This window comes from Archocentrus centrarchus, chromosome 11, assembly GCF_007364275.1.
Source record: "Archocentrus centrarchus isolate MPI-CPG fArcCen1 chromosome 11, fArcCen1, whole genome shotgun sequence".
NCBI lineage: Eukaryota > Metazoa > Chordata > Actinopteri > Cichliformes > Cichlidae > Archocentrus > Archocentrus centrarchus.
Genome location: NC_044356.1, coordinates 19,279,233 through 19,299,768, shown reverse-complemented (window position 1 = coordinate 19,299,768; position 20,536 = coordinate 19,279,233). Strand labels below are relative to the sequence as shown.

Sequence of the window (20,536 nt, the reverse complement as noted above, 5' to 3'; positions counted from 1 at the left end):
AGCACAATATTCATATTCCTGGATGTTTAGTACCCTTTGTACACTTTGGCTGTATTTATCTGAAGTGTAAACAACACGGAGGATTTCAGGGTGCTAATACTATGATAACATATGCTAATGATATGCAGCATCTTTCTCATGCCTGATTGGCTTAGTATAATCATGTGATCATACTGTGCAGTGTGACTGACTATACCTACTTTTATTGACTGAAATGGAGAAAGTGGGGATTCCACATATCTATCTACTGACCTAGGTCACTCAACAGCTGGCAGCAGCTAGATAATGAGAAACTGGGGAATCCCAAATTTCTAGGTAAAGAGCCAGTCTATTTATAGTAATATCAGTGCTAGGCTGCAGCTTTATTGATTAGCCTGTGATGCCAACTTCTGATTGCCTGAACATTGTCTATCATGTTGGTCAGGGTTGACTAATGACCATAAATAGTACAGACTATGGCTCCTCATTGAGCAATATTAAAGCCATATCTATTGTTCAGCAATATCACGCAAATGAAAACAACATGGTTGCATTATGTATTGTACATGGTTTCCTTATGATTATAGTGTTACACATAATTCAAGATTCTTTATTGTCATTTCTGCAGTTGCAAGGTACAACAGAAAGTAGTATGGTTGCATTAGGTAGTAATATTCCTGTACACACATGAGTATAATATGATGTCATTACCTTGAAAGTATGCATTATATGCTTACTGTTATAGATTATATAAATAGAAAGACATTGTGAAGGATACACCCTTGTACAAGAGTCCAGTATGCACTTTCTCAAATTTGTTTACCATAGAAAACTTTTGTGTCTGTTCTAGGATATGGTTACCAAAAAATATTTGCAGAAATATTAAAGATAATCACAGAACATCAGTCTCTTACAGCATGCTTAAAACTGATTTGATTTAGTGAGAAATGTTAATATTGAAAACATATTTTTGATGGAATATGTATTTTTACTAACTTGATTTTATATTTTCATTAATGGCAGAAACATATACCCAGAACTCCCTCACACACATACGACACACACACCTTCATTTTAGTGTTTATACCAATGTGTTATTTTGTATATCCTTTGTCCTCATGTCTCCTCCTGTTGTGTGTCCTGTTGACGCCTAATCCAGGGGTCATGTCATTAATAATAATGTATTATTTTTTAAATTGGTATTAAGGGTCCATTCTTTGTCTTAAAACTTATGTATGTGAGATCCAGTCTCAGCATTTGACCCATCTTCTGAGGAAGCAAGGTGCTGCACCTGCCATGCACTCATAGTGATCTTACGTAAACTTTCCACCCCTTGATGGCAGGGATGCAGTGGATCCCCCCCTTTTTTTGTTTGCCTGCACAGTTCAAAGCAAAGAAATGGAATATTCTTGCAATGGCTGAGTCAGTCACCTGATCTCAACCTGATTTTAAGAGCATGCTTTTCAGTTACTGAAGACAAAACTGGAGGCAGAGAGACTCACAAACAAGCAGCAACCTAAAGGTGTCTGCAGTAAAGGCCTGAGCATCTCAAGGGAGGAAACAGCATCTGGTGCTGTTCATGAGTTCTCTGTGGGTTCTCACATTTTCAGAGGTTTGAGCCTCTGAAATGTGGGACTGTCTAAAGATGTCACATTTGGACTTTTTCATGAACTGTACAGATCCACTGGTTTAAAAGCACACATATTTCATACATTATATGTTTTCCATAATTTCTTGTTAAATTTGCTTTGATTTAATTTCCTTTATATTTGTTGTCTTTGCCACCTAAAAGCCAAGACAATTACATTTCAACACTTGCCAACAAAGGCAATTCTAATAAGGAGATGCCACCTATTTCCAGCCCCCAGATTGTAGGTAGACTGATGTTTTTGTCTGGTCTGTTAATTAATTGCACCTGCTATAGTCACCCTTCTTCCCAGGTGTAATACAGCCTCTGATGAGAGAAAGCCAGAGTGAAAATTAGCATGATTTTGAGTCTGAAACATCTGCTTTAGGGGATCGCAGGCAGGTGTTTTGTGCTCACAATCTGCTTGATAAATTATGACTCAATGCAGCACCTCATTTGATTGTCCTGCAACAAAGGGCCAGTGCTTTGCACCGTAATCTTTGTCCTTGTGCAGTGCAACAGAAAAAAAACCCAGGTGCTCACTTTGTAGTGCAACTGATTTGTGCATGGTCACTAATTGTATTTATTGGCTGAAACTTAACAAAAAATGAGCAAAGGAAAGAAGCGAGTCATAAAAGGTGATTGCTAGACCATTAAAGGAGCACTCCACAAACTTAAAGGAAAACCATAAACAATAAAACCCAACAACACAGCTGTGACATCTGTGGCTCTGGAGGGAACTTTTTATTTAATGGAGATGAACATTGAAACTTTTCACCTTTTTAAAATTAAAAATTTTAGTTTGTAGTTTGTAGGAATCACATCAAGGATCCTCTCTGATTCCCTTCCTGTTTGCAATGGTGATTGACAGGTTGACACATGAGGTCAGGCAGGATGACAGTGTGATCTGTATTGAGCAGGTGGAAGGGAGCCTGGAGTGGTGGAGGTATGCACTGGAGAGAAGTCAGTAGAAGCAAGACAACATACAGGTGTGTGAATGAGAGGGAGACGGGTAGAAGTGTGAAAATGCAAGGAGCAGATGGAGTGAAGATGGACAAGTTTAAATACCTGGGGTCAACCAACCAAAGAAATGGACAGTGCACAAAAGAGACAATGAAGAGTGCAGGTGGGGTGGAGCGGAGTGTCGGGGTGATTTGTGAGAGCTGCAAGAGTGAAAGAGGTTTAAAGATGGCAGTGAGACCTGCTATGATGTACGGTTTGGAAACGGTGGCAGTGACAAAGACAGGAGGTGGTGATGACATTAAGATTTTAAGTGGGAGTGACCAGAATGGCAAAGATTAAAAATTAGGACAGCTCAGGTTGAATAGTTTGGAGACAGTAAGAGAGGCAAAGCTGACATGGTCTAGACATGTGCAGAGGAGAGATTGAATGTCAAAGATGGAACTGCCAGGCAGGTACAAAAAGTGGAAGGCCACAGAGAAGACGGATGGATGTAGAGAAGGATATACAGAGGGCTATTGTGTGAAGTAGGCACACGATCCATAATCCAGCCAAAAGATTCATCTTTTATGTTGGCTGTTTTTGTAAGTTACAAACCTTCCTTTTAATAAAGCAGGACACCAGACAAAGTTATGAAATCATTTATTCCCAGCACATGTGGTTGTGTACATCTCCAGCATATGATACTGTGTACATGTGCATCATCATCATCATCAGACATTAGGCTGTACATCATCAGTGGTCACCTCTTGAGCTCGCACTCTCTTACACACAGTCACACAGACAGTCACACGGTCAGGCCTTCAGCGGACCAAAACTGCTAATCAGAGTTTGCCGGATTCGCTCTATTCTCACTAATGTCTGAGCTGATGACCACAGCTTACTGTGCTGTGGTACTCGTGTCCTTGTATACACCACAAGAGCTACAGTCCTGGCTCTGGCTTGTGGTGAGACAAAAACGTTTTATTCTCGACATTCTGTTTTATTGTTTTGTTCTCCTTCTCGGATAAGAAGAGGGTCGGGGGGGGGGGGGCGCAGTAGGACTACTGACTACACATCAAGCTTGAATTTTGTGAATTTCTTCAGTGCAGGCTTGGTCTCTAACTTCTGGAAAAAAGACAGAGGGGGTTACAGTCACTGACGAAAAAAAATTTACCATTTCCTACCTTTCCCCATCTTCCACATGCTCTTTACTACATAGCAAGCTAAAACACGATTTCATTATACCAACAGGAAAAAAGTTTTTTTTTTCTTTAACTGACATAATGAAGATTTCTTTGCAAGAAAAGAAAATGATACGCGTGCACACATACACACACAGGCACACACACATTCAGACACTGAAAATCTCAAGTGTATGCACTTCAAAAATGCCAAAACACTGTGTACCAAAATGAATAAGTCGACTGAACTAACTCCCAGGAGTAGTGAGGCTTCCCGTTACTTTTTCAAAGATAAGGGCACTCGAAAGACACGACTCCCTGTGTTCAGCTACATAAAAATACAAGGTGGATGTGGTGCTGTGAAGAGTTTCTGGTCTCCAGAAATAAGACTATTGAAACCAGGTAATGCATTTCTGCCAGCCAGATGGGGGTTTTCTTGCAAAGCAGATCCTGCAATAGCAGGTTTATTACTTTAGTGCACAAGCAACGCTACTAAATTCGACTTTAATCATCTCTTAATGCATCTAAGATGTCCAGAGTCAGAGAGGCTTTTCCTCAAAGGAAAAAAAAAAATGCCTATGAATCTAAAAACCTGTTTGGTCCACATGATAGGTGGTTTTTGGATAGGCAGAGGTTTCATCCTTTTTTCTTTTCCTTCCTTGCACATATATGGCCAAAATCTCTGAACCACACTGCTCTAAACGGGTGTTTTAAAGTCAGTACACAAAGCAAAGGAGTCAAAGATGAAGTGTAGGTGCTCTGTGTGTGTGTGTAAATGTGAGTAAAAGATTGAGCTAACAAAAAAAAGAAAGAAAAAAGAGCCGATATGGCACCAGAAACAAGTCAATTCAATGAGAGAAACAGCTGATTCATAAATAAAGCATGATGTAAAACAGGTAAAAGCTTAGAATAAACAGGGCGTACATCAGGAAAGCAGAGCATGACGTCATGACAACACAGAAATATGGCTGTAAATCACTGGAGGATGACTCCATGAGACGAGAGTTAATGAAAAATCAGTCTGACAAGTCCAAGAAAAGAAGAAAAAAAAAAAAGAAAAAAAGAAAAAAAAAGTGGCTTCAAAAATCTACAAACGACGCCACTTCCACAAATTTATCCCGTTTCTTTCCGGGGGTTACCAAGCTCAGCTGATCAATACGCGGTTAATTAATGGTTTATTAAGACAAACCCATTGAGAATGTTAAACAAGCGGGGTACGGTGGGATTCTCCTTTAAGCAAGTTAGTATGAGATTGCATGCTGTTCAGCAGTACAGGTTACCAAATACTGGCCTAGTGCTGGTTGTGTGCGTTGTGAAGGAAGGGCAACGAGCAATAAGGAAACGCTTTCCTTCTCCTGCCAGCCCCTCTCTCCTGGAGCCGCCACCCTCCCATCTCCACACAGAAACCATACAAAAGACAAAAAAATTAAAAAAATAAAAATACATAGAACATTGTTAACTTTCCCCCTTATCCCATATCCCCCCGGTCTCTCTTCTTTTAACTAATCTCCTTCGTTAATAATGTTTTCAATATGAAACAGTGGACACACCCATGTCAGATTCTAACATTTACATGGCTTTAGCACAGTCTGTCTGCTTCCCGTCGAGCTATCGTTTAGAGAGACAGGGAGGAAAGCAGAGGGAAAGAGTAGAGGCAGGCAGGGGGATGGACAGAGGGAGGCTTCTGCTCCAAAACAGAGGGTGGAGAATTAGTGATGCCATCTGTCCTCCTCACTACTTCAAGATTAGATGGAGTCCTTCGCCTGACTCATCTGGAGTTGTGAGAACAAATAAAAAAATAAAAAACAGAAAGCACAAAAGTACATTAAATCCTTGTCACACAAAGATCAACTGTGGCTTGCAGTGTGTTTGTACAGACACATTATGAGCTGACCTTTGACAGTGCTGATTAAAAAACAGCTCTCATCAGGCAAGTTGTAAACCATCTGTGGAAGGAAAAGAAAAAAAACAGCATAAAGTGATGGAGCTCATGAAATATTGTTCTCAGGAGGTTAAAGGTGTGTTTCCTTGGTGTTTTTGTGGTAACTGAAACTTAGAACAATCTAGTGCGTAAGGCCATGAACAATATGCAAATGAGAGACACTACAGACGGCACAGTGTTATTTACAGTCAGAGGAAAATGATGGCAGAACTGCCCGCTTCTCCCTCTATGTACTCCAAGTGCCAGTCCCAGGTAGATCCCAGTTTTTAAAGCAAAGCTCAGTGCTGAGGATGCGCATGGTTAGTCAACCAGACGTGCAGCAGTGTTGCTGTTCCTGCTGGTCAGCAGCTGTTTAAATGAATTCTTATTTTATTATAGCAGCAGTTACCTGTTGCTCAAAGATGTTGCAACACCACTCGAAGCTAACCGGGGTCAACAGACCACTGAACGTGAGCCAGCAGGAAAAACAAACAGATGTTGGCTGCATGACGGCGGTGTCACAGTAACCTGGCACATAACTATGTAACAAAGTGATGTGCAAACAAATTTGCCCGCCCAGGGCATGTACAAGTAAGGAGGGCTACTGGTGTTGCCACACAAACTAACCTGACACTGTGTGTGTGCAACACTTAAAACATAATCTGATTATCAAGGAATGTGATTGTTTCATATGGCTCTGAAGGTCACACAGTATTTGTATGGTTACTGTTTAACATCTATTAGACTCTGCTGTGTTTTCTGTCTTTTAGACTAGCTGACTTATTTTTTTCCCTCTTGTTTAAATGAGTAGTAAATTTCCCACCTGCCCACTCTGCCTGCTTTTTCCTCCCTCTTTCTGGTTATGAGTAGAAGGCAGGCTACTCAGTGAATTCCTTGAATGAGCCGGGTACCTAACCTTCCCATTCTCTCTTCTCCCCAGTAGTAAGGTGTGGATTGTTTGATTTAATTTTCTTCCTTTTGGCCATTCCATTTTTAATTTTTTTATTTGAATATAAATAGATCCAAGATGGCAGCAAGCATAGACACAGCGGCTCGGAGCTCCCTGGTCGTGCTTTTTCCTTTTAAATGTTTTAAGTACGTTAATGTGTGAATGCACACGTGCGGATGAGAGTAGGATAGGATCTCATATTCGATCCATATCAATATTGACCCTACATAAATAATAATAATAATAATAACAATAACAACAACAACAACAACAACAACAACAACAACAACAATTTAAGTATATAATTCTCATATCTGCATCGTTTAATAAAAATAAGCAACAAAGCTATAAGTTTAGCCATGCTAGCAGCACTGTAAAGTGGCTTTTTGCTTAACTTTAATGCTAAATTCACATTACAAGAGACAGAGCTATAAAACAAGTCAAGTGTTCCCCTGGTGCCGGTTGACATCCTGCCTTAGCTTGTATGTATAAACTTATGACTGGTTGATGTTTAATGCACCATTTAAACTCTGAACAAGTGGGTCTTCAAGTGCCCCCCCAAATCAGAGTGTGTGTGATTGTTAGACAGTACTTAAAGGCATAGCATAAAAAAACAAGTGCATGAATGCTTTGCGTGCTTTTAAGTTAAAGTAGAAAAGCACTACACAAGTACCAGTCCGTTTACCATTTATCCCTGTTTACCTTTTTAATTACAGTCTTCCACTTAAAGAGTTATTCAGAGTCAAGAATGTGGCTCAAATATCCAAAATATTAAAGTGATGAAGAAGAGTATTTTGGTAAAAGGCCCGTGTTTTTGTGTGTGTGTGTATATATACATACATACATACCTGGTCACTTAGCAGGATGTGTATGCCTGTAGGACCCTGTCGGTACACCTGGTTGATCGTTCCCAATGGAATGCTGCACACACACGCCATCTTGCGGATGAGTTCTGCAGCTGTGAGCTCCTCTAGATACAAAGCATGGTACACTGCACAGAAACAGACCAGACCGGTTTCAGACTCATGATAATAATCACAGATGGCATTTGGTCCCTGACTAATATCAGCGGCATCTGTTCGTCTTTACCGTGTAAACCAGAGGAGAGACAATGTTCTCCATTTTCATTAGTGCTGTGTCTGTCCAGCAGGGGGCTCTCCTGAGGGGACTCCTTACAGACATACACTGTCAACCTGGGACGCACTGACCTGCACACACAAACAGTTTAGGCTGTGAATCACTTGCCCATGTTTTTGTTGTAGACGACACCATGGCATGTTTATAGACCTTAAAGTGTTTGTTCTGCTTCACCAGAAGTACCTATTCACATGTGACCCACCTGGATTTGAGTGCATTGAAGAGCCTGATCCCATCTGCTGGCCCACAAATCTGGACTAGGTCGTCCCGGGTTAGCTTTAACAAATCAGAACCTAAGCCAAAAGGAGGACATACGCTCACTTGTAATGCGCGTGTTACAACATTATAACCATGTCTGGCTACACTCTATGTCTGACAACCTGCCTGTGCATACCTGAGAAGTTAGAGAAGAGACGTGTGTAGGAGCTGAAGCGATTTTTCAGCAGCCACTTCTGTGTGTCCTGTATGGAGGCAGTGGGGCTCAACTGCTGTAAAGATGGGCACACAAATCTTAACCTTGTGTTGTGAAGGGATGAAAACGTATCATTAAGGGATCATGTGACGCGGCAGCAGGTGTTCTTTACAGCAGATGTTTTCATTTGTTCTCTTTCTGAAATTGCAAATGTTACTAAAACCATTAACAGTGGCTCTGCAATATTCAGCTGAGTCATTGCAGCAAGACAGTGACTCAGCACACTCGCACCAAAACAGTAAGATGCAACTCAGCCATCAATTATTTTCCATCTACACCTGAGCTTTTCTTTTCTCGCCAAGATCTGTGACTGCAAACATTAGGTTCTTTAATTTTTCCACATGCTTGTACAGGTGTGTCACCCAACACTAACCTCTGAGTTACCATGGCTGCCAGAGTCTGCCTGGTGATTGGGAGAGGACGAGTCACTGGAAAACAAAGATATCAATTAAAACAGACATACACACCCCCACACCCCACAAAAAAACCAAAACAAAAACAAAGCTCTCTCACACACACACACTTTAAAAAGGTACCTGTCCAGTACTGAGGAGGTCGTGTAGGTGGACAGCGGCGTGGAGGCGAAGGAGAGAGTAGCTGCCTGGTTGGTGCTGGTGTAGGCGTTGTCTGGCCAAGGAGAACACTGAGGAAAGACACACTTCTAAATACTCAACAATTACAACCGCATAAAGATAACACAGGCAGCCTAAACTACGCAGAAATAACAGGTTAAGGAAATTTAGCCCCATCAAACCTAATGTCAAGTACAGTATAACATCCCCTGAGGGCCATGAATCTACAGGCCTCACTCATCAACAAGGGGTCCTAAAAAGGTGGCAGGCAGTGTATGGAGTGATTGAAAGGAGGAGGAGGAGGAGGAAAGCGGAGCAGGGTGCTTACACTGCCTCTTTTGGCCAAGGAGTCGCCACAATCAGCGGGAAGTGTCCGCTTGCTGGACTTTTTCAGCTCATGGTCACCCGCATCCTCTATGATGGGCTCAAGCCTCGTCTACATACAGACACACAGCAGAGGTTAGCCAGCCAGCCAGCGATCATCACACAAACAACCAAAACCTCCACCTCGGTATGTGGGGAACAGATACCGAGATGGAGTCATCACCGTGGTTGTGCTCCAGTAACAACCGTGATAAACACATCGGTTCACTTTAAACAGACTGAGAAAGGTTTCAGTTTTGATGTGGAAACATCTCTGCTTATATCACTGAAATATCACTGCATCTTTATGAATGCAACAACAACAACAAAAAAAAAAAATCTGTGAAAGAAAAGGAGCAGAGATGGATTTTCACAAAATAAATAATTTTTTTTGATAAACGGCAATTCTTTGGACTTCTTTAGACTTCATAAGTAACAAACTGAGTTTGATACAAGATGCAAGAGACTCTAGGCATTTTTCCCCCCCACTTGAAACAAGCTGCAAACCACTTCCCCTATGCAGTAAATGTATGTTCCTGCGGTATTTACATTTATCTCTAATATGACCGAAAATCAATTAAAATATGAGTCTCTGATATAGCTACAAGAATGTGATTCATGCTAATAAATAAAGGCTGGCCACCCCATACTGGTGGAAGAAACAGTCCCAAATGGCTGTCAGAGAAGTTAGAGCTCAAAGCAGCAAAGCTTATGAATGTTGACTAAAACATTATGCATGTTTTGACATAAGCTGGGTGGTAGACCGGTGATCTGTTCAGGGTGTACCCCCACGTCTTGCGCGTCAGCTGGGAGAGGCTCTACCACAACCTGAACTGGACGAGTGGTTAAGAAACTGGATGGATGCATGGATGGTACATTATGTTGGCAAACTCCTGACTAGAAAATTTTTCAGTGGTTGCCTGGTGATTGCACTCAATTTTAATGCTGTCAGAGACCAACTGCAAGTAGTTGCGGCGACCAACAGAGGTCGAGTGTGCAACATTCAACCTCTGGGCAAATTTTGCTTACAATGTGATTGCCTGGCTGGAGGAAACCCGTCTCCAAACAGGGTTATTATAGTTAACGAAAACGAACGAAATAACGAAAACTGAAATTGAAAAAACATTGTCGTTAACTGAAATAAATAAAAACTATAATTAAAAGGAAAAAACGATAACTAATTAAAACTGAATTGTGAGTTTACAAAACTAACTAAAACTAACTGAAATTATCGATAAACTGACTTTCATTTACTTGTTTTTTTTGGGGTTTTTTTTTAAGCCTTGTGGATTGATATGAAATCATTGTTTCCGCTCTCCGAGTTTAAGCTGGGAGCGCCACAGGACAACTGTGTGAGTGCGCATGTGCGTGCGCTCACCGCGCTGGTCCGCAAAGTAATGGCTGCGGTCTGCAGAGAAAGCGGCAGAGTCCCGTATGGAGGTTCTTTGAGTACAAACACCTGCACACGACCACAAGATAATTAACACACACAATCCAGCTACACAAGCATAAATGCGGACATGAGGTCGGCAACTTCTGTAGGTTGTGTACAGAGGCCGCAAAGACCCTGCAGGTTTAATTAGCGAGCATCTAACCAAGCTAGCTCCAAAACAGAAGCAGCTTCAGGTGGTGAGAACATCAGGATGCAGCTGGATTTGAGCTTTGACTCCTTCAAAGAGTTTGTTTTTGTTTAACACCACATGTAGGCGTTATTAATCTGCTGCACTGATGCTGAACTTTATTGTGGAGTTTATTGTAGAATTTATTGAGTTTGGGAGTTCATGTTTTTCTTTGTTTCTCCCTGTTGATGTTCATGTGTGTCCTTAATATTACACACATTTAGCATGTCTTGTGAACAGTTGGTTGTTGACTATATTTCTTTAAACTGTATCTTTTGTCAAGTTTTCATTACACAATAGTCACTTTTGCGCCTTGAATCTTGCACCTGATTAGGTATGAAAATACTAAAACTAATACTGAAACTAACTAAAACTAAGCATGAAACCAAAAATAAAAACTAATAAAAACGAGCAAAACCACTCTGAAAACTAATTAAAACTAACTGAATTAGAGAAAAAAAAGTAAAAACTAACTAAAACTAAACTATAATGTAAAATCCAAAACTATTATAACCCTGTCTCCAAACAATCGTGATCTGACTCAGACTGACTGCAGTCACTCTACGGCAGCTTGTTGAAGGCCTGCTCTCTAATTTATAAACGCAGACAGATTGATCAGTCCGAGTCAGTCTGCAACAAGCACAACTAGTCTGTAATGCATCTCTTTGCAATAGTGGTCTGCACACAGACTACTTTTCATTGTGTCAAAGTGTCATTTTGTCAGTGTTGTCCCATGAAAAGATATACTTAAATATATGCAGACATGTGAGGGCTGTACTCAACACTGTATACAGATGACAACAGATTTGCCGTTTTGGCCAGTTTATCACAAACTGATCACATCTAATTGCTAACTTAACTCCATTTAATCGCAAAAATACATCATCTTGTCATCTTGATACACCAAAGTTGATTTAAAGATGGCAACTGAATGCGACTGGATATAGACCCGGTCCCTGTCTTTGAAGCAACCCTTTCAAAGGCAATGAGATTACAAGTTCACTGCATTTTGGTTGAGCCGTGGTCTCCAACCCCTGTTTTCCCTAGTGTGACTGTAGCATTATTTACAGTCATGTCAGTTTAAGCTGTGACAGCATAAGTGCAGTGTGTAGCTGGTTTGACCAGCATGTGAAGGGTGAAGAGCCTCAGAGGATCTCATTCATTTGTATAATCAATAAGAGAGAAACTTAAAGAGAACAAATTAAAACCCATCAGAAAACACTTCTGTCACATTAGCATGACTATTTAGTCTGGACCAGCCATTCCCAAACTTCACACCCCTGCAGCCCAGTCTGAAATAAAATTTTCTGTGGTCCACCCAAACCTTTACTCACAACTGATCATCACACGAAGAGATAATTAAGCATTTCCTTTATTTTCATTAATTTATTTCAATGCCCCAATGATTGAACTTGATTCTCCACCAGCAACTTGAGTTTCTAAATTAAAAACTTTACAATTAATGACAAGCTAAAAAGACAAGTTCAGGATCAAAAACAGCCCCCCCAAAATAAAGTAAATAATTCTATGGCTTTGTTTGATTAGTTCAGTTTCTTTTCATAATGTAAATGTTTCATGGCAATTTTAAATTAGATTAGAAAACCCAAGCCAAAAAGTTGTTTAGGAACCTGAAAGAAGATTTTAATATAAAAATCTGTTTGATTTTGGAACCCATCTCCAGTGATTTTACCCCATTAAACTGAGCACCCAGGTTGAGTGTTTTGAGACAAAGTTAGAGAGTAAAGGCTGAGGTGGTCTGGACATGTTCAGAGGAGGGATAGTTGATATACTGGGCAAAAAATGAAGTAAGATGGAGCTGCCAGGCAGGAGGAAAAGAGGAAGACCTCAGAGGAGGCTCATGGATGTAGTGAAAGAGGAATGCAGAAGATTAGTGTGAGGGAGCCAAAGAATTAAGAGGATTGTGCGATTTTAGCAGCTCCGCATTAAAGTTATTGCTGTTCATTAGTTCTTAAATCTGAAGCACTGTGCTTTAAAGAATGGTTGGCAGTGATGGAGTCTTTTGTATTCAAATTATGAATGAAAACTGAACCTGGAAGCTCATTAGTATTACAGGCTAGTTAGTGTTAAAGCCACATAAAGCCTAGGAGTTCGTAGTAGCTCCGTACCGACCTCTGATAGGATAGTGGTATCGTAAGAAGGCTGGTACTTTTCCTTCTCTTGAGCTGTGCGTTTCTCCATCTTCTCCCTGTCTGTCTTTTGCTTGCGGTCTGCCCCCTTTGGCTAAACAGGAAGCACAGAGAGGAGGTTTAACAGGTGAGGACTGACACAGTTTAAGTAAGTGGACAAATGTATCCTGGGCAAGACTGAGTGTGCACCTTGAAGACTTTGATTTGGCAGGAGGCAGAATGGAGGTGCTCTGTATACTCTCCGTTGTCTCCCTGGGTGAACGTGTCGATCTGGATCCTGAAGGGGACGCCCTTCTCTCCACCGTGCTTTCTGGGAGTGAACTCTGTACTGATGCAGTGCACCTGCAGACAGTGGGTAGACACCACGAAGTCAAAACATGCGTTTGATGTGGAAATTCAGCAGCACACTGATCAGGTGTCTCAAAGAGAGAGGATGTATGTATGTGTGTGTGTGCGCGTCTTTGTGTGTGTGTGTGAGAGCGGATGTCTGAGTGTTACCTGCACAAACACAGAAGTTCTTTTGTTCAAGTCCCACAGAAACTCTGCAGCATTCAGCTGGGAGGGGTGAGTCTTTGGCTCCACAATGCCCACTGACATGGGGATATCTGAGACACGCACGCACGCACGCACGCACGCACACACACACACACACACACACACACACACACATTTGAGTTCCAAATCACACACATGACTGGGACAGTCTAAGCAAACATTTCTCGCCAGGCATCTTTACCGATGTCAAGGAGACGGTCGCCAGGACGGTTCCACTTCCAGCCCTCCAACTGCTGGTGCTCTGTGTACTGCAGCCGACGGTCGTGAAACACCACTCGCACTGTGCTCTACACACACACGTTAGCTATAATGTGTACTGTTAACAAGAGAGATACATGTTTGCCCTCCAGCTGTGAGGATCCTCTCACCTTCACCATCTTGTTGTTGAGCTCTGGTAACTCCCCTGCCTTCCTGTTGTCCAACATACGCACCTCATAAGACTGGCCTGAGAGAGAGAGAGAGGGGAACACAAAAACTTAAAAAAAGAGCAATAGTATGCAAGAGCAAGAGTATGAATTTATTTTAATTTAATAGACTCCATGCAAAGGTACAGCCTCTTTTTTTTTATGTAGGTTCCTCTTCTGATAAAATACTCAGTGCTGAGAATTAATGGCACTGAAACTATGACTCACATTTACTTGTTCCTGTCTGGATTACTTATTTTATTTTTTATTGTCAGCTTTAGGATTTCTCTGTGAATTATTTTTGATGTTATCACTTTCATTGATCCATATAAAGATTTACTTCACCGATTGTTTTTATTTTGTTCTTGTGTCCAAGTTTTTTAGTCATTTATTATTATTTTTTTCTGACTCTGTTTAATCATATATGACTGTTTTACTGCATTTAGAACTTTTGATAAGCGTTATTCAAACAAACGGGTTATCTTAACTCCTGGACTCTCATTGGTCTGCCTATCTATCTACTCTGTAGTTACAGAGTTTAAAACTTATCAAACTTCCAAGAACAAAAAAAGGAGCAACAATAAGCTGAATTTGCTGCTGGGTTGTTTTGGGCCAACACTGTCAAACTACCTCTCAAAACCAAATTTAGATACAGAATCCTCTGAGTGCTGCTATGGACACAATTTATGTTTGGTTACTCTTTAAAAGATCACATCTGAATGAATGTGTGCCTTTTTTTCTTTTTAAAATCACCCTACTTGTTTTTAAGAGCCTTTTTGATGCTTTATTTGCAGAGACTGCTATAAAGTTATTGTTTGCTCTGTGTAATGAAGGTGATACAGTGCTGTATTTAGTGTTTGTTTCTGTGAAACAGACAAAGGCATGTGCATGCCTAAATGAATTATACTGTCACACCACCTCACAATAACTGTCACCTCAAGGTACATCACATCTCTACAGTATGAGAGAGAAAACCCCAATGATCAGAAATTTCCTGATACTTCTCTCAATCAATCCCCTTCACAGACATTACATTGATTAAGGTTAATAAGTTATGTTTGCACAGTAAAAAAAACGGCAGTTTATACCATACAATGAAATTCTTATTTTACCAGTCTCCCTTCACCCAAAACAATAATAAAAAAAAATTCTGATATAAGATTTTAAAGTGCAAGTAACAGAAAGCACAAAGAAAGAAATGAGCTAAAAAGACCTGAGCTTAAAAACCTGAGTCGCACAGATAATTATTACATTGACAAAATAGCAGTCAGTGAGAGTAATGGAGTGGGTACAGAGCAGTGTTACTGTGTATGTAGCCAAAAATGTAATAATAATAAAACATAAAGCACCACCACAAATCTGAACTCTTTGACCAAACCACCATAAAATGAACCCCATGAGTAGTGTGAAAAATACTTCAGGAAACAGGTTATAAGGTACTTTGATATAATTCATATTTGACAATCCCACTGTGTGTATTGATAATGTTAAATCATCTGTGCAGTGTATGTGCTAAACCTGTGCAGTTAAACAGAATAAATCTGCATTACATGTTTCAGTCAGTGGCAGATGTTACTGTGTTACATAAAGGCCAGAAAAGGCTGTCGTTCACATCAGTGAGAGTTTGTTTTATAGTAATCCCACTGAAATTATTTATTGATGTTGGATAGTTAATGGGCAACCCCGCAACACAAACTGGGTCGTGCAAAATCAGGTCAACAAAAACTTGTTTCCTCGAATCATCTGGCGTTCTGGGCGTCTCACCTTGGTTTAAGTATGTGAGCGTTTCGTCGTGCAGCTTGACGGCGGGCGAGGTGGCGGCACACAGCACATACTGGAATGGGGGATTTTTGGTCTCGTTTTCAGGCGGGAGGCTGGAGTCCTCCTGCTTAAAGATCGGCAGAGCCAGCACATCACTGAGGGACAGAAAGAGACAAACAAGTCAGTGAGAGAAAAGAAGAAAGAGAGACAGAGAGAGAGAGAGAGAAAAAAGGCGAAAATGATAAAAGAACAGTTGTGAGAGACAAGTTTTCCATTTAGAGCTGATTTTGTGTATTTTCCTTGCCTCTGGCCCGAATAGTTTTCAACTAGCTTTTGTCTCAAAGTTAGTTAAAGCTTTTACTGACATCCTGATGACAACATAATCACTGTGGCCTTCCTAAAAGTGAAGGAAATCATGTATTTATTCATCAGGACTGGACCCCCCCTCCCATGTTTGTGCAATTTCAAACTCGTGATACGTCACTTTCAATTGGGCACAGTGTAGAATTATTCAATGGATCACCTTTTTATAGAATAAGTGATGAAGACTTTCCATCGATCAAAATGGCTCACTAATTATGTATGCATGAGGCCGCAGGAGGATAAATGAACAGAAACACCCAGAGATAGTATATGTCAGCAGCTCAGGCTCTCTCTCACACTTGGCTGTCACCTTCCCGTCCCCGGCTCACCCTGACAAATGCTGAGGGAGTGTCAACGGGTGCACAGAGAGCATGAGTGTGTGTATGTGTGTGTGCAGTGCATGTGCAAAAAAAGAAGTCCTATCTCTGCAAAGATATGTAGATCAGGGCATCCCGTTACCTGGAAAAATAACCTGGAGCCAAACTAATAAACTACTTGCCAAATTTCATATATAATTCCTGCAGCACCTTCCTCAAAACAACAAAGTCTTTCAAACAGCTGCTGGCTAGATTTATTGTGCCTCATATCACTTTCTCTCAGTCACTTGCTGGTGTGTTTTCTCTTCAGAGAGCGCAAGCCCAGGCAGTGCCAACATGGGTGCCACAGCCCTGCTGAGCCATGCTGCCCACGAAAACTACATCTGCTTCCTGAAATCTGAGGAGCTCTTTCCACTGAATAACACCGAGACATTCTGTTCCCATCAGCTGCTGACTCCAAACACACCCACGACCCACCCCTGCACCACAGACAGCACTACGGCTGAAGCAGAAACTAATACTGTCAATGCATACCATCCCTTGAATACCAGTAATCTTACTTACACACATAAGTGACAGGCACACACCTACGTCACACTCAGATAAACACACGCTAAAAGCAGACGGATGAGGAGGCTACAGATAAAACACATGCTTGTTCTTGGAGGGCTTGCCTTCATCATGCAAATATCACGACCTCCCATTAACCTATTACATAACAGAGTGCACGCATACTAAAAATTACTAATTGAACAGGTGGTTTATAACAAAGTTACTCACCTCAGTGTTTCCTCACATGCAAACTTTGGTTGGCATGTTGGGTGACTCCTTTTTGCATTTTGAATTTATCATTTCATAATTATAACAGAACCATGCTACCTAAATCTATTTGCTACTGGAGAAGCACCCCCTTCCCGGAAATTAAATTGCTAACGACCAGCAAGCCTCAGTCTTTCCCGTCTTGATATTGTGGCAGTTCACACTGTCATTCAGCTGCTTCCCCAGAGAGGATCTTGTCCTGCCATCGGATGTCTAGCTGACAGCACGGCTGCAGGAAATGCACATGCATCCTCTGCAGACAGATTATCCCAAAGTAGTGCTGCCCAGCCAGGGGTTCAAACTGTCAGAATAAATGCTGGAATAACCTGGCTGACCAGAAAGTGGGGAAAAACTGTTTTTTTGTTATATTAAAACTGGTATCACGAAGAAAAAAAATGTGCACCTAGACTACACATTTATTGTACTCTGCAAGTACAGACAGGTAAAAAAATGCTGGCAAAAACCAACATAATGTGTTTAAATAAAAGGGTTGGGCCAACAACACCTGATGTCATAAAATCTCCACTGCACCTTGGCATTCAGTTTCCAGATCTCTGGAAATCTACTGGAGGGATGAATGTCAATCTTCCAAAAGACATCTGGTCTTTTGATGGTGGACGAGGGAACAAATATTTAAACTGGACTAAGATCAGGTGACTCTAAAGGTCGCAGCATAGGATTATCATAAGCTGTCATTACCTTATCATTCTGGAAAAGACCTGAATGACTGCATTGATTTGAAGAGACATTTCTCTCTAAGAGGCCAAACAAGCCCAAAATAGGGATCTCAGAATCAACAGATTTCCAATATTGTAGGAGTCACAGGCCAGGGTTTTCTGTATGTCTTACCATTTCTGCATAGTGACGAGTGTGTGCGCAACTACAGCTCAGTATTGTGTGAAAATGATCTGGGCTTGCGCAAACAGGGATGTACTAATTGAACGCGGGCCAAAAACAATGTTTAAAATAAGTTTGCCTAATAAATAATAATGGCATTTCCAGCCAGCCATAACCAAGGCTGCTACCAGCTGACACTAATGGTCAAAAGTGCAAATGGAAACAGTGCTCACACAAATCAAAACAATGCTGAGCTTTCTAGACCCTAGTATGTTTAAATAATCAGTAACATAAGTAGTTTAGTTATGATTGCTCCCACAAACAAATAAGGCCAAAAATGATGGTGGGCCAGTGTAAAAACGATGCACTGCCTAAACTAATAACATTTTGATACTTAATGACAGTTAAAAAAAACAAACAAAAAACTCAGGACTTGTGGTTACAATGACTAAATGGTTACTAAACTTTCTCAGGAAGAAATCAATCAAGAGGGTGTAGGAGGGCATAAAATAAAAGTTTGAAAATGTCAAATGGAGCTAAAATATTCAGACTAAAAATATATCATCATGGATCATTCCTTAGAGGGGTTACCAGCACATAAACAGACAAAATACCTGCTTCCATTATAAAAGATGATCTACGTGTATGCCCTAAACTGAAGGAGAGAAAAGGCTTGAACATGTCCACACAAAAGGGCTAAATTCAGCCCCGTTAGCTTAGACATGAACAGCTACTTGTTTTCACATAACCCTGATCATGAGAAACAAAGCCGCAGACCCGTTCTTAAACCCTTCCTGACTTCCTGGGTGTAACAAAAACTTTACCCATCTACTGGCAGCACAGGCTTGCTCTGAGACAAACAGTACAGACTCATATAAAACATCATTGTCCCTGGCAGTATAACACGTGTCCCCTTCTCTGCTTTTGTGTGCGTTTAGAGAAATTAATCTTCGTCCCTGATCGTGGCACCCTGCAGTGACTGTTCCGTGTCCAAATCCCAAAACAAAGAGAAACCATCACACCCAGCACAAAGGGAACCACACACCTAGGGGGCTGTAATGTTAGCACTCAGAGACAGTGTGTACGTGCGTTGTTCTTGCCAGCGACCCACTGCTGCGTGCTATGAAACTGGGACTGGCAATGTTGACTCCGTCTCTCTAACCTCATGCTGTAGGCTCCGGCGCCCAGCTCCTGCCCGATGCCGGACAGACTGGCGTCGAAGTCGTGAACCAGCCCCGACTCGATGGTGGCGTCGTCCATCTTCAGCACCCAGGCCATCGGCCCCAGCTCCTTGTCCTCGGCTTCTACTCGGATGGCCGCCAGCTTGCTTCAGGTACGAGGGGTCGGCTATGGAGGAAGTGAGCTCTGCAGCTTCTGAATGACACCGTGAGAGGAAAGTTATGCCGCTAGCCCGCTAGGCGCTCCCTGGCAAGCTGGGCAGGCGAACCGGTTGCTTTCTGCAGAGACTGGATGTACTGCCATCTCCCCACTCCAGTTTTGAGAGTTTACTGTCGCACAAAGGGGTGCTCCGAGACTGGCAGACTGCCTGAAAGTAACCTAGAACCCACTCAGCGAGTAAATAGTTAGTCGTGACTGAAGATCCGAGCTGATTGTCAGCATGCTAATGTTAGCTAACAGCTAGTTTTGAAAAGGAAGCTTAAGCAAGCTAGCGCGAATTCAGCAGCGCCTTTGTTTGGTGCTTCAAGTGCTGAGTCTTCATACAGTCCGGTTGACGTTTGTTCTGCAAAACGACACAAGCAGGGGGAAAAAAAAACATATATCGTTTTAGTCCATACACCGCATCCCACGCAGCGCTCTGCACCAGCTGTTGCTACCTAGCTATGAAGCTAACTAGCATCAACTTCACTTGCTTTCAGCTACGTCCGGTGACCTAAGAGCAGCACTCCTCTAGCGCTCCCTCTACCATCCCACACCGCGCTCCTCTTCTCATTGCGGGGCTGGAATCACCGCCGGGGCTCCTTATTTTTAACGCGCAGTCCGTTAACCATCCAAAATAATGCGTTTGACACAAAACCGAGCATCAACATGGCTCCCTCCGCACACAGACTGTCGGTCTCTGAAGCCCGCAGGGCTGCCACCGCCAGCCTCGGGAAGGATGCCAAGGACGACGATCAGCCAATCAGAGGCCGCCCTCTATGCCCAGCGCAGAATTATTAGCCAATCAGGAACCGTCGAGCTTCCGTCATTGTGTCAAACTGTAGTTGCGCTCTTGCCTTTCTGAAACTACATAACATATACCCACAAAGTCTTTACTGTCAATAAATATGAACCCCGTGGGCATGCAAACAACTCAGTGTCACATAAAAATCATGTTACATCTCTGATATAAACACAGCGACAGGGCGCTGACCTTTTCAGTGCGGGTTAGAGGGGCAGTTATTTATTAACAGGTATTATCGAGATCTCCAAACAACCATACTGTGAGGCCATAAACTAAACAAAGCGTTTAATTGTTAGGTTTACGTTAGCTGATACCTGGTATAGCTGCTGCTCTGTCTCTGTAGGGGGGGTCGGAAGTTTTCAGTGTACGGCTGCCAGAACAACATCTCT

At 41.8% G+C, this 20,536-nt stretch overlaps 1 protein-coding gene across 2 annotated transcripts; it reads right to left on the bottom strand.

Moving 5' to 3' along the window:
• Window positions 1–3,192: 3,192 nt before the first annotated feature.
• On the bottom strand, window positions 3,193–20,066 carry ubp1 (upstream binding protein 1). 2 transcript variants are annotated; one of them, XM_030740761.1, is made up of 16 exons: window positions 19,128–20,066; window positions 15,633–15,784; window positions 13,833–13,909; window positions 13,646–13,751; window positions 13,408–13,514; window positions 13,099–13,251; window positions 12,893–13,003; window positions 9,109–9,216; window positions 8,745–8,851; window positions 8,582–8,636; window positions 8,131–8,224; window positions 7,939–8,029; window positions 7,689–7,807; window positions 7,448–7,590; window positions 5,624–5,675; window positions 3,193–5,501 (listed from the first exon to the last, which is right to left on the bottom strand). In XM_030740761.1, exons 1-16 carry the CDS (start codon window positions 19,241–19,243, stop codon window positions 5,464–5,466), a joined length of 1,629 nt encoding a protein of 542 aa, XP_030596621.1. In that variant the 5' UTR covers window positions 19,244–20,066; the 3' UTR covers window positions 3,193–5,463. The 2 variants fall into 2 exon arrangements, with proteins under 2 accessions (XP_030596621.1, XP_030596622.1); XM_030740762.1 differs by lacking the exon at window positions 9,109–9,216.
• Window positions 20,067–20,536: the final 470 nt, after the last annotated feature.